This window comes from Oculina patagonica, chromosome 4 (genome assembly GCF_052425735.1).
Source record: "Oculina patagonica isolate OP01 chromosome 4, crgOcupat, whole genome shotgun sequence".
Classification (NCBI taxonomy): Eukaryota; Metazoa; Cnidaria; class Anthozoa; order Scleractinia; family Oculinidae; genus Oculina; species Oculina patagonica.
The window spans coordinates 10349223-10362293 of record NC_135761.1 but is presented as its reverse complement, the minus strand read 5'-3'; the positions used below and the strand labels follow the sequence as shown (position 1 = coordinate 10362293).

Genomic DNA, 13071 nt, shown 5'->3' with positions numbered 1-13071 from the left:
CATACGAATAGCAGTAGCTTGTAGCGGGTGAGAAGCTGCAAGATGCTTGTAATGATTTAAAAGTATTACTCGTTTTCGGAAAGAAATTTATCGCAGTTAAGGTGTCTCGCAACGGTTTTGTCAGGACTATACCTAATTTTTAACATTTTCAATCAGCTTTTTAATTAGTCCAGTCCCTGAACTCTCTCTTCCGCTCGCCCTATATAGGGGCTGAACCCAGGCGCGCGAAGAGAGAGTCCAGGATAACTTGCATGCGCATGCGCCAGTTTTTCCCCCAAAATTGGGGGAAAAACCATATTTGGCAGCACTTTTGAAAACGCGCGCGCAAAGATGACGAGTTCAATTACGCGACCGTGTACTAAAGCTGGATCACCAGAATAACTTTAAAAAGCCTAGTTTTCCAGTCAGTGTCTACTAAAAGCTAACAGTCAAAACACAAATCACTATCCGTCAACTATTCCTCGTTTTTTAGCTGTTTCTGAATTGGTTTTGAATTCAATTGAGCACAGTTTTTTTAATGCATTTATTCGCGCGCTTGGTCACGTAGTTGAATTCGTCATTTGAGCGAGCATTTTTAACCAAGCGCACGCGTCCCAAGCAAGTGACGCCACACTCCTCGCTTCTGATTGGTTCGTTCTGAGCATGCGCATGCAAGTTATCCTGGACTCTCTCTTTGCGCGCCTGGGTTCAACCCCTATAAAGGGAGCGCGGAAGAGAGAGTTCAGGGACTGGACTACTTTTTAATAAGCTTCCCAGTCGGTGTTTTCCTGTCTCGCCCCATTCCCTCCTCGTTTTTCCCTAATTTGCATAATTTCAACTCTTCCGGTCGCGCACAGCATTTCAGGAACAAAAACGTATTGCTCGCAGTCTAGAAAATTGGCGGCCCGCGGCGCGTGGTCAATTACCAAAAGAAAGTTATTCACTTATTCATATTTAAATAATCAGAAACATGTACGTTCTATAACTCTGCCAAAAAGTTAAATTATCACATCGACAGATAGCCGTTGTTATTAATACTGGCTTCCAATATATGCGACAGCTGGGGCAAGCTGTTTCATGTGTTTGATGTTTATGCTTATTAACAGGCCGAGCGACTACCGCACACTAATGTCACTAATAGAAGCTAAGACTGTCACAGGATGTGAGATAGCAACTAGCTTTCGGGTAAGTATATAAATATGGGACATTGATGTTAGCGAGTTATTCCGACATTGTCCAATTCAACTTTGAAATACACAGGAAAGTTTTCCAAAACTTACAACTTTAAAGCCAAAGGCGTTTCATAATTGTCTGAATATACTCATGCATGCTCTTTGCTGAATATGTTTTGTTCTTTGCCTTTAATTACACAGTTGTCTACAAGTTCTCTTTCACGGTGAATTATACATTATAAAAGAAGACGAAAACGTTGGAACTGAAACTGAAACTGAAACTTTATTTACCCTCGGTATTATGAGCCGTGTTAGGGCTCTAGCAAGTATATGCTAATGAAACCGAGCATTTCACAGTATACAACACAATGCGCAAAGATAGACCACAACACCGGGAACTCCGTGCCCTACTCTTTTCGATAAGTGCATGTGTGGGTTCTTTAACGTCCCCTGTTGATTATAACACTGAAGATGCAGGAGACGGGGCCTACGGTTTATCGTCCTTATCCGAGAAGACTAGAATATCTAACCATTTGCAGATGTCATTGCAAAGGCAGCATATTCTCCTCAGTTATTTTAAGACCCTGAGTGTTGGTCCGGTCTGGGACTCGAACCCGAGACCTCCCGCACGGCAGTCCGGCGCTCTACCAACTGAGCTAACCGGTCGGCGGTTAATGGATTGGATTTATGAATTTGCTTTTCACTCGCTTGTTTTAGTTTTCTAACTCGAATGGACTGATTATTTTGCTTGTCAACATTGAGACAAGGAGAGGCTGAATTATTTTTGACCGACGAAGTTTTCTTTCAATTCTAGATCTCAATTCTAGATCTTTCTTTCCTCCTCGAACTCAGCGTAGTCGAGTCAATTACAAAAATTCAAACGCGCTTGCCTTAACACTCGCAACAACTGTGGTGTCTCAAACACTATGACAAGGAAATATCTTGTACAAAAAGAACTTGGAAAAGAACCACCTGCAGGAACTGAGGAAATAACTGAAAAATGTCGCTGATAAGACAAGTATAAAAATTGCATTTGACAATTTTTCAAGTCTTTGGATTTCAAGTATATATCGGAGTCTAGCACAGAAGGAGTCCGCTTGCGTATTTGATAATGACGACAGTATGACACCGAAACGTCATGTCATAACGTTGATATTTCTTATAAAGTGTTTTTTTTTTTCGATTTCTTCTTTAATTAAAAGATATTTACGCTATAAATTTTTTGTCAATTTGATGCAATTTGGTCTGTTTGATGTTTATAAGCAGTTATCAATGAAAGGTCTTACCTTCTTCCAGGGTGCAACTCAGGTCCTTTTTTAATTCTTAGGCCATCCCAATAAAATGTTTCGTTTCCCATCGCCTCGTCTCTTGTGATGGTGGGTCGGTCGGTCGGGCAAGAAAAAAACAACAACAAAAAAACAAAAATGGAACGCTTGAAGGAAGAAAGCCTCGGGTTACGAATGTGAAAAGGTGGCTATTTCGTTCGTTACTTCCGTTATTCTTTCTTTATCAAAATTAAAGGCAAGGACATCACATAATGTCAATTGTTGTTGATAAAACAAGATCGTGTGCTTGTAAATTAAAGTACTTGCTTATTTGACTAGTGAATCTGCAATTTTTTTTTTTTTTTTTTACTTTTTGAAAAAAATGGGTCGGTCGGGCGATGGGAAACGAAACATTTTATTGGGATGGCCTTACACGTACAACAGCTAAATCAAGACTTATAAGTCAGCTATATCCACCCGTACAAAAAAGAGGACGTGTTCAAGCTATGGTTACAATTTCAACAAACACATATGTAATAATAAGAACCTGAGCTGAAAAGGAAAAATTAATCATAAATAATGTCTCAGCAATTTCCAAGTAGAACTGGGATCAATGCCCAGTTGACAGGTAACAAATTAATTAACGACGTTTTTTAAGGAATGATGACATTTAAAGACGGGTTTTAACAATAACGAATGGCATTTTATAGAAAAATGGTAATTTTAGAAAAGGAATAATGGAATAATAAATATTTCGTTTTACCCCTCGAGCTCTTATAACAGATTAGTTTTTTAAGTGTTCCTAGGTTTATAAAGACCTGTATTAAATCATTTTCACGTCAACAAACGTGACGTTGTCTCTGATTTGAAATTGACAGCGCTGTATTGAGTTGGGTTCCTCACCTACGCTTTAAATTAAATTCTTCAATAAATAAGGAGACGGAATTCGAAATCTTCAATTGCCTTTTAAAAAAACTACATCTAGCCTTTGCTAATTTTCACAGTTCCAGCAACGGTTACTTTACAAAACTTTGCATCTACGCGATGTAAATTCAAAGAGAGACGGTCATGTAAGTCATTTTAAAGCAGTATTTTGTGTGAAAGAATATGTTTGTTGACAGTTTAAAGAAGATGGCTACGGTTGAAGAAGAAAAATACGGATCACTAAGGAACGGCGGCGAACGTCAAAATTCAAACTCTTTTCTCAGGAGTTGCCAGCTGTCACGTAGATCCTTTAAGCTAAAACCCAGGTCCTCACAACCTCGCCGTTATATACATGCTGATTTGACAAAAGGTGCACTTAGGTTACCGAAAGTGCTCGTATAAAAAGCATTAAATGCTAAGAGCAGTGCTTGTTTTTTGCAAAAAAAGTGCTAAAATAATGCTAATTTTTTAAAAAGTGCTCGTGGTTTACATAGAAATGCTCACTTTTTTCCGATTTTTTATAACATAAAATATCACATTATCAGATTTTCAGTAACATTTTTCATTTTCTGCCTTGGCTGGCTGTCTTCCATTGTTCCTTGATGACAACGTGGATGACGCCATCTTGGAACAAGTGTGATGGACTGGGTTTCTAGAGGCAACCGCTGACCTATCAAACCTATTCCCTAGGCCTCCTTTTGAGGCCTCCTTGGCTCCTTTGACTAAAATGAGGGCAAAATGCATCTGGGAGGCTTTGGACGCAATAAATAAAGTCAGATTGTGCTTTTTAGCACAAAATTATACAAATAATCAGTCGAAAATCCAAAATAATGCTAACAGTGCTTTTTGGGATAAAATGTAGAAAAAAATGCTCGCGAAGCCAAATAATGCCAAAAAAGTGCTAGCACTATCGGTAAGAGCCTAGGTGCACTCCGGGATCCGTGCCAGTCCCGGGCAGGAAAATTGAAGAGGGGAGGGGGTATCCGCTTCCAAAGCTTGTACCGGGTAGCCCAGTCAAAGACCAAATAGCCCTAGGGAGCCCTGGGTCGGGCTCTGAATTGCTGGCTTGCTAGAGGGGTGGCCTGGGGAAAGTCAGGTTTTGGCCACTTTCAACAGAAGTCGACTCACAAGAATGCCGTGGTATTATTGTGGTGATTGCCATAATTTGGCGGCTGAATTCAGCTGCCTGCAAACCTGTGAGAGTTAGCTGTGATCGTGGATGGCGAGGCACTCCACCAGTTCCCCCCCCCCCGGGCTAGCCTGGATACCACAGGGAATGGAGGGGGAGGCCCAGTGAATTTTAGCCCTGTCTGTCATTCCACTGGGTACCTTGTGTGGTAACAGGGTGGACATGTACATACATTTTTGTCACCGCTCCTCTGGGTCCCATTCTAAAGCTCCCAGTGCAGTTGTGTTCGGAAATAAATAAAAAAAATATGTTTACTTAACTCTCTCCATCTAGTTATAAAGGTCAGAAAATGCACTGGAGAGTTCCTTGTTTCTTCCTCTTCGGTTCTTTCATCAATTTCGTAACTTCTGATGATCGATGCAGGACAGAAGTTAATACTCCTGGTATGGCTCTCAAGGGATTCGTCTTTAAAAAGATGCCAGTAACAGCCCCTCACAAGTGTGATGTCAGATGCGAACAAGAAATCACGTGCCAAAGTTACAACTACGTCATAGAGAAAAACTTGTGTGAACTGAATAATCGTACCAAGGAGGCAACACCCGAGAATTTCCGCTCAGACCCTGCAAGTTTTTATATCAGACGTTTGAACGGCAGGGGTAAGTACTCAGTGAAATGCAATGTCGGGTCAATGCCTGTTGTTTTTCTAGAATTTTTTTTTCGTTAGAGAAATGGTCATAACAATTGTACTCGGACAGGACCCACCACTCTGCAAAATTACAGGTGGTCTCTTCATGTACCCCTCTTTTCCCACCTTAAAAGATTGTGTCTTGTTTGTATAGTCCCCACTCTATCAGAAGTGGATACTAAGAAAAAGATTCAAACCTCTTTGTGCCATTTCTCCAACAAGGCACGCAAGCTGCATGCACACCTAATATGAAAGTCCCAACTCAAATGTTAAGGCCATTAAATGTTGTACATCTGGCTTACCAGACAGGTGGTATCTTGTATAGCCCCCCTACCCCAACACAAGGCGGGCCCTCGTCGAGTACACTTGTTATGACCACTTCCCTTAGTTTTTGATAGTCGTTATAAAGATTTCTTTTGAGAGAGAAGACAGATAGTCATTGTTGCAAGCGATGTAATTAGGATAGTTGAACATGTCTGCATGGTCCTGTATCGATTTGTCTAGATCTATGGTCACAGATCTTGGCCCAATAATAGGTTTCTAGGAGTCAGAGGTCGTCCTGGGAATGGACTAACTACTGGTGGCTTGCTTGCAATTGGGCGTCGATCCATAGCAGAGGGGTGGGAAGGAGAGTCTTTTGCCATCCCCGGTTAGCGAGAGTCAGTGATTTTTGATTTGGTGAATTCTGTCTGTCTTCACTCCCGGGGACCGGGGGGTACTCCCATATGGGGCAATATAGGTATGTGCTGCGGGATAGGGTATCATTATTGCTCCTTTTGGCAATGTGTTCCCGGTGCGACCCTTAGATAGGGTACCTAAATTCTATCTGCTAAAATAAACGCCCAGCTAAACGAAAAAAAGGTATCTTAAAACTGAACTTTCTGTTCAAGTATTAATAAAGCGATTTTATAAAGATTTGCGTTTTGCCGTGCGCGGTTAGACATTATTTGGATCGTCATGGAACACTTCTCCTCCCCTTGAATAGGGTGTCATTTTTCGGTTTTGGGCCTTAAAAAGGGTATCAATTTTCGCTTTCTTTACTTTTAAATAGGGGGTTTAAGAACCTTCGCGGCACACCCCTTTCCGAAAATTTATGGGAGTACCCCCCCCCGGGGGGGGGTCTTCACTCCAGTTTAGTCGGTTATTGAGCGTAGCAGCTGGGCAGGGAGAGGATTTTCCTGCACAGTAGGCTCCCTTCTGAAGTTGCACGGGACATATTAGCACGTGAGGTGTCAAACCTACAGCCAGAGCGAGTTCAGTGGACTTGTAGTATGCTTGCTTGTTTAGAGTCTGGGGTGTTATTAGTCAGTGGCTGATTTTGGTAAAATGTGGGCACCATCATGTCAGTCAGACGTGGCTGAGGCTTGCCAGACAAAGATAAAAGGTTTTGAAACATATTATGATGTACATATATTTTTATCACAGCTCCTCTGGGTTCCATTCCGGAGCTTCCAGCGCAGTCGTGTCAGGAAATAAAGGCGAGCGAGGGCAAAGACACCATTAGCAGCAAGTACTGGCTGGATCCAGCTGGGAATGGAACGGCAGTTTTGGTTTATTGTGATATGAACTTAGCAGGTTAGTCACAATTAGTTTTAACGTCAATTGGGTTATTATTGGGTACGACGGCCATGTCTAAAGATTTTTTCTTGATTTTTTGAAACAGGGAGAATTGATTTTAAAATATTTTCTTCTTTTAGTGTGTACAATACCCCTTGGCATGGAAAGCGGTGTAATTCTTGACTCGCAGATAACCGCATCATCAGTTTATGACGCAAACCACGCCGCCCATCAGGCCAGGCTACATTTCAAAGAAAGTGGAGTGATATAATAATATAATAATAATAACAACTTTATTTAATGAGGGTTACACATTACAGTTAAAAACTGAAAAACCTGTGGCCCTCCCCTAGAATAAAAGTTAATACTACTACAAATATATTATCAATAAAAAATGAAAACAGATAAAATAGATAAAAACTAGATAAAAATACAAACAATAATTTGGGTGTGACAGTATAAAAATTTAAAAATTATGACATGGGAAAGCTATCTAAGTCGGCATAACCTTCCTTAATAAAATTACTATAATTATGTTTAAAGGCCTTAATGCTAGTGCTAGTTCTAATATATATAGGCAAAGAGTTCCAACATTTAGTGGCTGAAACAAGAAAAGTTCTTCCACCTTCCGTTTCACGGTTATACCGAGGACAGCGTAAAGTAATATCACCATAGCGCGAGGTTCTGGTGGACATGTCATTGACACTTACAAGTCTGTTCCTTAAATACTTATATTTAATATAAGAAGGGGAAGAAGATAGAAGGGGGCTGGTCAACTCTGGTGAAGGACAACAATCAGTGGCTGCAGGTGGATCTTCTGCAATTGACAATGGTAACAGGCATAGCGACGCAAGGAAGGAATTCGAGTAAACACAGCCAGTGGGTTACAAAATACAAGTTACAGTATAGCGAACATGGACATACCTTTACGTTGTACAGGCGAATTGGAGATCATTCAGACACGGTACGATTGAAGATTGAATCACTTGAATCATCATTACTCCGCCCAAAATAAGACCGCACGCGTCTATGTCGCGACGAGTACAACTCGGTCCACTGAACTATTCCTTCTTAACAAGAGTGGGTTGCTTCGCGCCGTGAAAACTGTGACAAACAACTTTTTGCCTCAAGTCGACTCTTCACCGCCAACCCAGAAAGACCAAAGTCGCACTTAAAAAGTAAGAAACCAAACAGAAATAGTATTGACCAATGACAAGCGAGGGAGATAACGCGTACAACAAACAGGCTTGGTTGGTTTCGTTTTTTGAACCTGATTGGCGGATAGGGAAATATCTTCGCTCTGATTGGATAGAACAGGTTTTGTGTGTTTTCTTTTTAAGGAAACTGTAGGACTTATAGCAAAATTTTTTTGATCTGTCCTTTCTAGCCTCTTTAACATTTTGAACGAATCCCCTAACTCAGTCATAAGCGGATGTTTCTCTAATCCATGAAATTTTAGTTTAACGTTGTAGAAAAAGTACATTGTTCACCTCGATAAAGCCCTCATTTTGTAAGTGCCTGTTATTTTTTTCTATTTTCCTCAGGTTTTCTTGGGTAACACAGACAAGGATACAGTTGTTTATCACAACCTAAACCCGATCATTGAAGCTCGCTACATCCGAGTCCGTCCGACTGAATGGCACACATGGATATCCATGAGAATTGAGCTTTATTCGTGTTAGGTAAGTTTAAATGGCTTGAGTAAATATATACTATTTTATTAATAAGGTACGTCTAATGCTAATTATCACAGCAGTAACCCATGCACCCAGAACTAAAACTATATAGCCTAAGTATGTAACCGCTTTTCATCGTTCCAGATCATTTTTGCGTCAGTGATGAGAGGGGAAACTAAAGAGACCAAGATTTTCATAGTCACTGTTACTTGTTCCCAGGATTCGGTGGTGCTTGAGAGTTGGGCGCTGTCGGGTTTATATTCAACTTCTTTGTTCCATTAATTTATACATGAGAGGAAACCTTTTTATATAGGTCACTAAGTACGTGAAGCTCTTGTAAACTGACGTGTTTATAATCTCATACAACAAAGTTGGATTGATTATACATAGCCTAAGCTTGGGTTACGATCACTATGCTCAGTTCACCCACTACGTTGTTAAATTACAAAACGAGATTAGGAAAATTACAGTTATTCAAATCCTTGTTACTTGTTGCCCTGGAAACAATTATTGCAATCTTTGTGTTCACTTTTGCAGATTGGAAGAGGAGTGCATTTCCATCTCCAGCATCAAGGAGCGATGCTTGTAGCATGGAAATAGCAAAGAAAAAGCTTCTATTGAACCCCACCCTCACACTCTTTGTGCACACTATGACCAAGGAGACTAGAGAAGAGTCTTCAGCACCATAGCTCTAAGCTTATTTTTCGCTTTTATGTATCTATGCTAACTTTTCGCTTTTAAGTTTCCAAGCTAATTTTTCATTTTGTGTATCAAGTACAATACATTACTACCTATTACAGGCAGAACATAGTGCAGTGGGATCCTGAGAAACCAAACCCCCTAATGAGGGTCTCCCAGGGGTCTACATGTTTCCTTGATCTCTTGAAGGAGGAAAATTTTGCATTTTCCCTATGTCCCATTAATAAATTCAATTCTTCTCAAAGAATGTCCACGAAAAGTTCCCGTTAATAGTTAAGATAGTTTTAGTTCGCTTTTTATTCCTTGATCCCATGAAATAAGTGATCATGTTCCTTGTTTTCAAATACCCCTGGGAGGCCATCCTTTGTATTCATCAGCCCAGCCAAAGTTAGTTACGACTAGTAACGGTGAAGAGCGCAGCAGATGAAGTCCCTGGAACTTCGCTATATCGGAGTTTTACAATATTGTAAATAGCTACGTAATTTAAGACATATATCTACAAATAGCATTTTTTTTCAATATATATATATATATATCAGACTGAAGGAGCAATGTCCTTGCGTTTAAAGGTAATGGGTTGGATAGCAGCTCTCCAAGGTCTCACACGTGTGGCTCCCTGCCCTTCGAAAGAACAACAGGAACAATGCTCCTAGTAGACCCAAAAATAACGGCAACTGCATGCTGACACTAGAGGATGAGTTGAATTGCAAGCTTACGAGAGTTGCTCTACTTATGAAGATATTGCCCAATTAATAATTGAGAGCTATTTTGATCGTCGAAGTTTTTATTTCTTCACACTCGCTAAAAACAGTCTGGGAGGAAACTGGACTGAACAAATACTTTCATTTTACATAACGTTTACATCACATGATGCAAGTTTGAATTCTCCCAAACTGTGTCCATTGTTTGAGAATCATGATGGTTTGTAAACAAGATGCAGCCGTTTTCAATCTGTTTAGTATAAAATATATAAAGCCAACAAAGTGCAACGATATGGCATACATGTATTGCATATATAGCTTATGCAAAACGTCTGCACAACAGAGCAACTGTTCTATTACCAGATTAAGAAATAGATGCGGCATGCAGCGGACTTCTTGAAAACCTTACAGCATCAGTCTATTCGAAATCGAATTTTGATATTTAAAGACTTTTAGCTACTTTTGTCATCTATATAGTTATTTGTTGAAACCAAGGGTAAACCGTTGTTTTCTTCCATTTTTCTGGCCTTAATTTTGAAGTGAAGAATATCGAGTTTGCTTCCTCCACAAGCTCGTGTAAGAACGTGATTGTGAAGCGTGAAGGACGGTGGGTGTGTTGGGGGAGGTAGACCTCTAGAGAGGTATACAGTAAAAACCCGCGAGTAAGAACCTATTGTTTTTCAGGTTATCCTATAGCTAAACAGGTTCTTACATAAAGGGTTATTAACACAAATTTTGGCTAATTAGGTTCTTAATAGGTTTTCAATTTCTGAAGGGAAAAAATCAATGTTTTTATAGAGATCTGAGTGGCATGCAGCCTTTTTCTTGTATAAAATTTGCATACCACATAGTGTTTATAAATGTCAAAATGAAGCAATAATCATATCAATATTTTCCCAAAAGTAAACATGTTTAATCAATTTGTATAGGTAATCATATGATTTCGAGTGCAATTTGGGATAAATCAGCACAAGTAAATTTTTCAAAGGCTAACAAATTTGAAAAATTTACGAGTGCTGATTTATCCCAAATTGTACGAGAAAAATCATGTGATTACTTGTTAATAATACACATACAAAAATTTCACTTGAAGTGGATAACAAACAAAACGTGTTCAGTGGCTTATCTTTCCGATTCGTTCTTAAACATAACGGAGTTGCCGGGCTTTGTAAAATCCAGATACCGCTAGGGAATTTTAAAGCTCTCTGTCATGCATTATCAGGTGCTTTTATTCTTATTCAGTTGTATTGGTATGGGCTAAAATGTCTAACTTCAACTCACTCTTGTAATATTCCTTCTTTACGAGTCGTCGCGTAAGAGAATCCACGATTGGTAGCTTTCAGTAGTTTCGTAAAGCCTTTCTTGAGCTGTACAAACGTCCAATTTCTAGTAGTTTGGTTTATATACTTATAATTTTTGTTAAATCGGTCAAACTTTTCATGAATCGTTATGTTTTTGCTCGATTTTTGCTCTCTCAAGCACTCCGACATCGGCCGCCATTTTGTTTTGGCCCGCTTTCCGACTTTCCTGTCAATCAATTTAATTTCAATTTTTTGCACTCAATTTCAACTTTCTGCACTGTTTCAGTCTGTTTGGGATTAATTGACGTGCTTTCAGCCAATGAGCATGCAGAAATTTTTGTATGTATATTATTATAGAAATTAATAACCAGTTCTGTTTCCAAATTTTAGGCTAAATAGGTTCTTATAAAAATGGTATCTAATTTGCAAATTTTAGCCTAACAGGTTCTTAAATGTTAGGTTCTTACTCGCGGGTTTTTACTGTATCTGATACCAGTTCTCCGCATATTTTGTTTAAGCCTACAGAAAAGCACATGTTATATACGCCCTGATTATCACTGCAAGTAATTTGAATAAAGTTTAAATACGTAATAAATATTGAAGTTAAAATGCATGAAAGTCTCTTGCTTTAATTCATAGCAGTCAACAAAGTTTCGGTTCAAGCGATGATCAAATGATCTGTTTAAGTAACGTTAGTAGCTCGTTAAATACAGTAGTTTGTTGGGTAAATGAACCGCCGTCGCAAAGTAGCACTTAGGGCGAACGTCGTTTGATATGCCGGCCAGCTTCTATGTGAGCTTTATACGACGGCGATTTATTTACAATGATCAAACTCAAGATAAGCTTAATAATGTAGGTAATGTATATAATTTCACGTGCAAACGTATATTTAAATAAAAACTAAAGTTAAAAAAAGGTTGACGTTCTAAATGTTTTGCTTGAGGGACCCGAAGGGTAAAATGGGAACTAGGATTTGGAGAAAATGGGAGTTAGGTCACTGGGACTGGGAACCACAAACAAACAACAATGGGACTGGAATTGGGATATGGGAAAGTTTGGAAAAACAATAGGCTGGGAAATGGGATTTAGGCAAAATTTGGCTGCAGGTGTGACTTTGACAGCTATCTCTCGTCCCGCTGGATGATGAAGCACTAACTTCGCTTTGAGTCAAATATAATTCTTTAAAAGAAAACAAGCTAGAATGAAGGGTTGAACATAAAAGATTAAATATTTGTTACTCTATTCTTCCTTTCTAAAAAAATTCCTTGTTATTTGTAACTTGCGATATAAACACAAAAACAAGGAAAATACACCCGAAGACAAAATAAACGCTCCGCTGGAAGTTGAAGCACCGAACACAGATCGCTAAGGGAGGGAGGGCGGGGCGCGACATTTGAACTGAAGTCGTGGTGTTTTACCGTCGAAAGACCTAGAACTGTGGTGCACGTTGAAGGAATGGTTAATATAGCACCGCTACACAAATAGGAGAGAGCCATGGGGATAATTAGCCATTTCCACGGGACTTATGACCTGCATGCATAATAAAATACTATGCAAATGACTTTGAATAGTGTTGTGCGGACGGTTATTCAAATTAACCTGATGATGTCTTAGTCTTAGTTGAAAACGGGTTTGTTTGGTTTTTCCTTTCTTTTTAAAGCTTTTAATAATTTTTAAACCTTGTAAATAGTTATTTTAAAGAGCTAGACACAACTAGAACTTAAATGTCTTATTAACCAAGCACTCGCTTAAATTTTACCGTTTGCCAAAACTACTTTGGATAAAACGGGTACCAAGTCATTAAAAACTGTCTCGGTTAGCTATACCTGCTAATTACCTTAATTAAAAAGACTATATCGACAGCTGTTGATTTATTACTCTGTTTATCCTTTCCAGAAATTCTTTGTTATTTGTCACCATAGTTACTAATTGCGTCAATAAAAGACTGATCTTCCTTTATGAAAGAATTCTTGCTCGGGGTAC

At 39.2% G+C, this 13071-nt stretch overlaps 1 protein-coding gene and 1 non-coding gene across 2 annotated transcripts in view; one reads left to right on the top strand and one right to left on the bottom strand.

The window, feature by feature from the left end:
* LOC144648141 (EGF-like repeat and discoidin I-like domain-containing protein 3) overlaps positions 1 to 10406 on the top strand; it is a 200767-nt gene extending 190361 nt beyond the window's left edge. The window contains exons 7-14 of the mRNA XM_078507773.1: positions 1086 to 1164; positions 1353 to 1375; positions 4803 to 5125; positions 6580 to 6729; positions 6852 to 6973; positions 7466 to 7675; positions 8256 to 8393; positions 8925 to 10406. Coding sequence (XP_078363899.1) covers positions 1086 to 1164; positions 1353 to 1375; positions 4803 to 5125; positions 6580 to 6729; positions 6852 to 6973; positions 7466 to 7675; positions 8256 to 8393 — 1045 coding nt within the window. The 3' untranslated portion in view covers positions 8925 to 10406. The remainder of the gene's footprint in view (positions 1 to 1085; positions 1165 to 1352; positions 1376 to 4802; positions 5126 to 6579; positions 6730 to 6851; positions 6974 to 7465; positions 7676 to 8255; positions 8394 to 8924) is intronic.
* Trnag-gcc (transfer RNA glycine (anticodon GCC)) lies at positions 1744 to 1817 on the bottom strand. Its single transcript has one exon. It is a non-coding gene; the product is annotated as a tRNA-Gly (tRNA).
* Positions 10407 to 13071: the final 2665 nt, after the last annotated feature.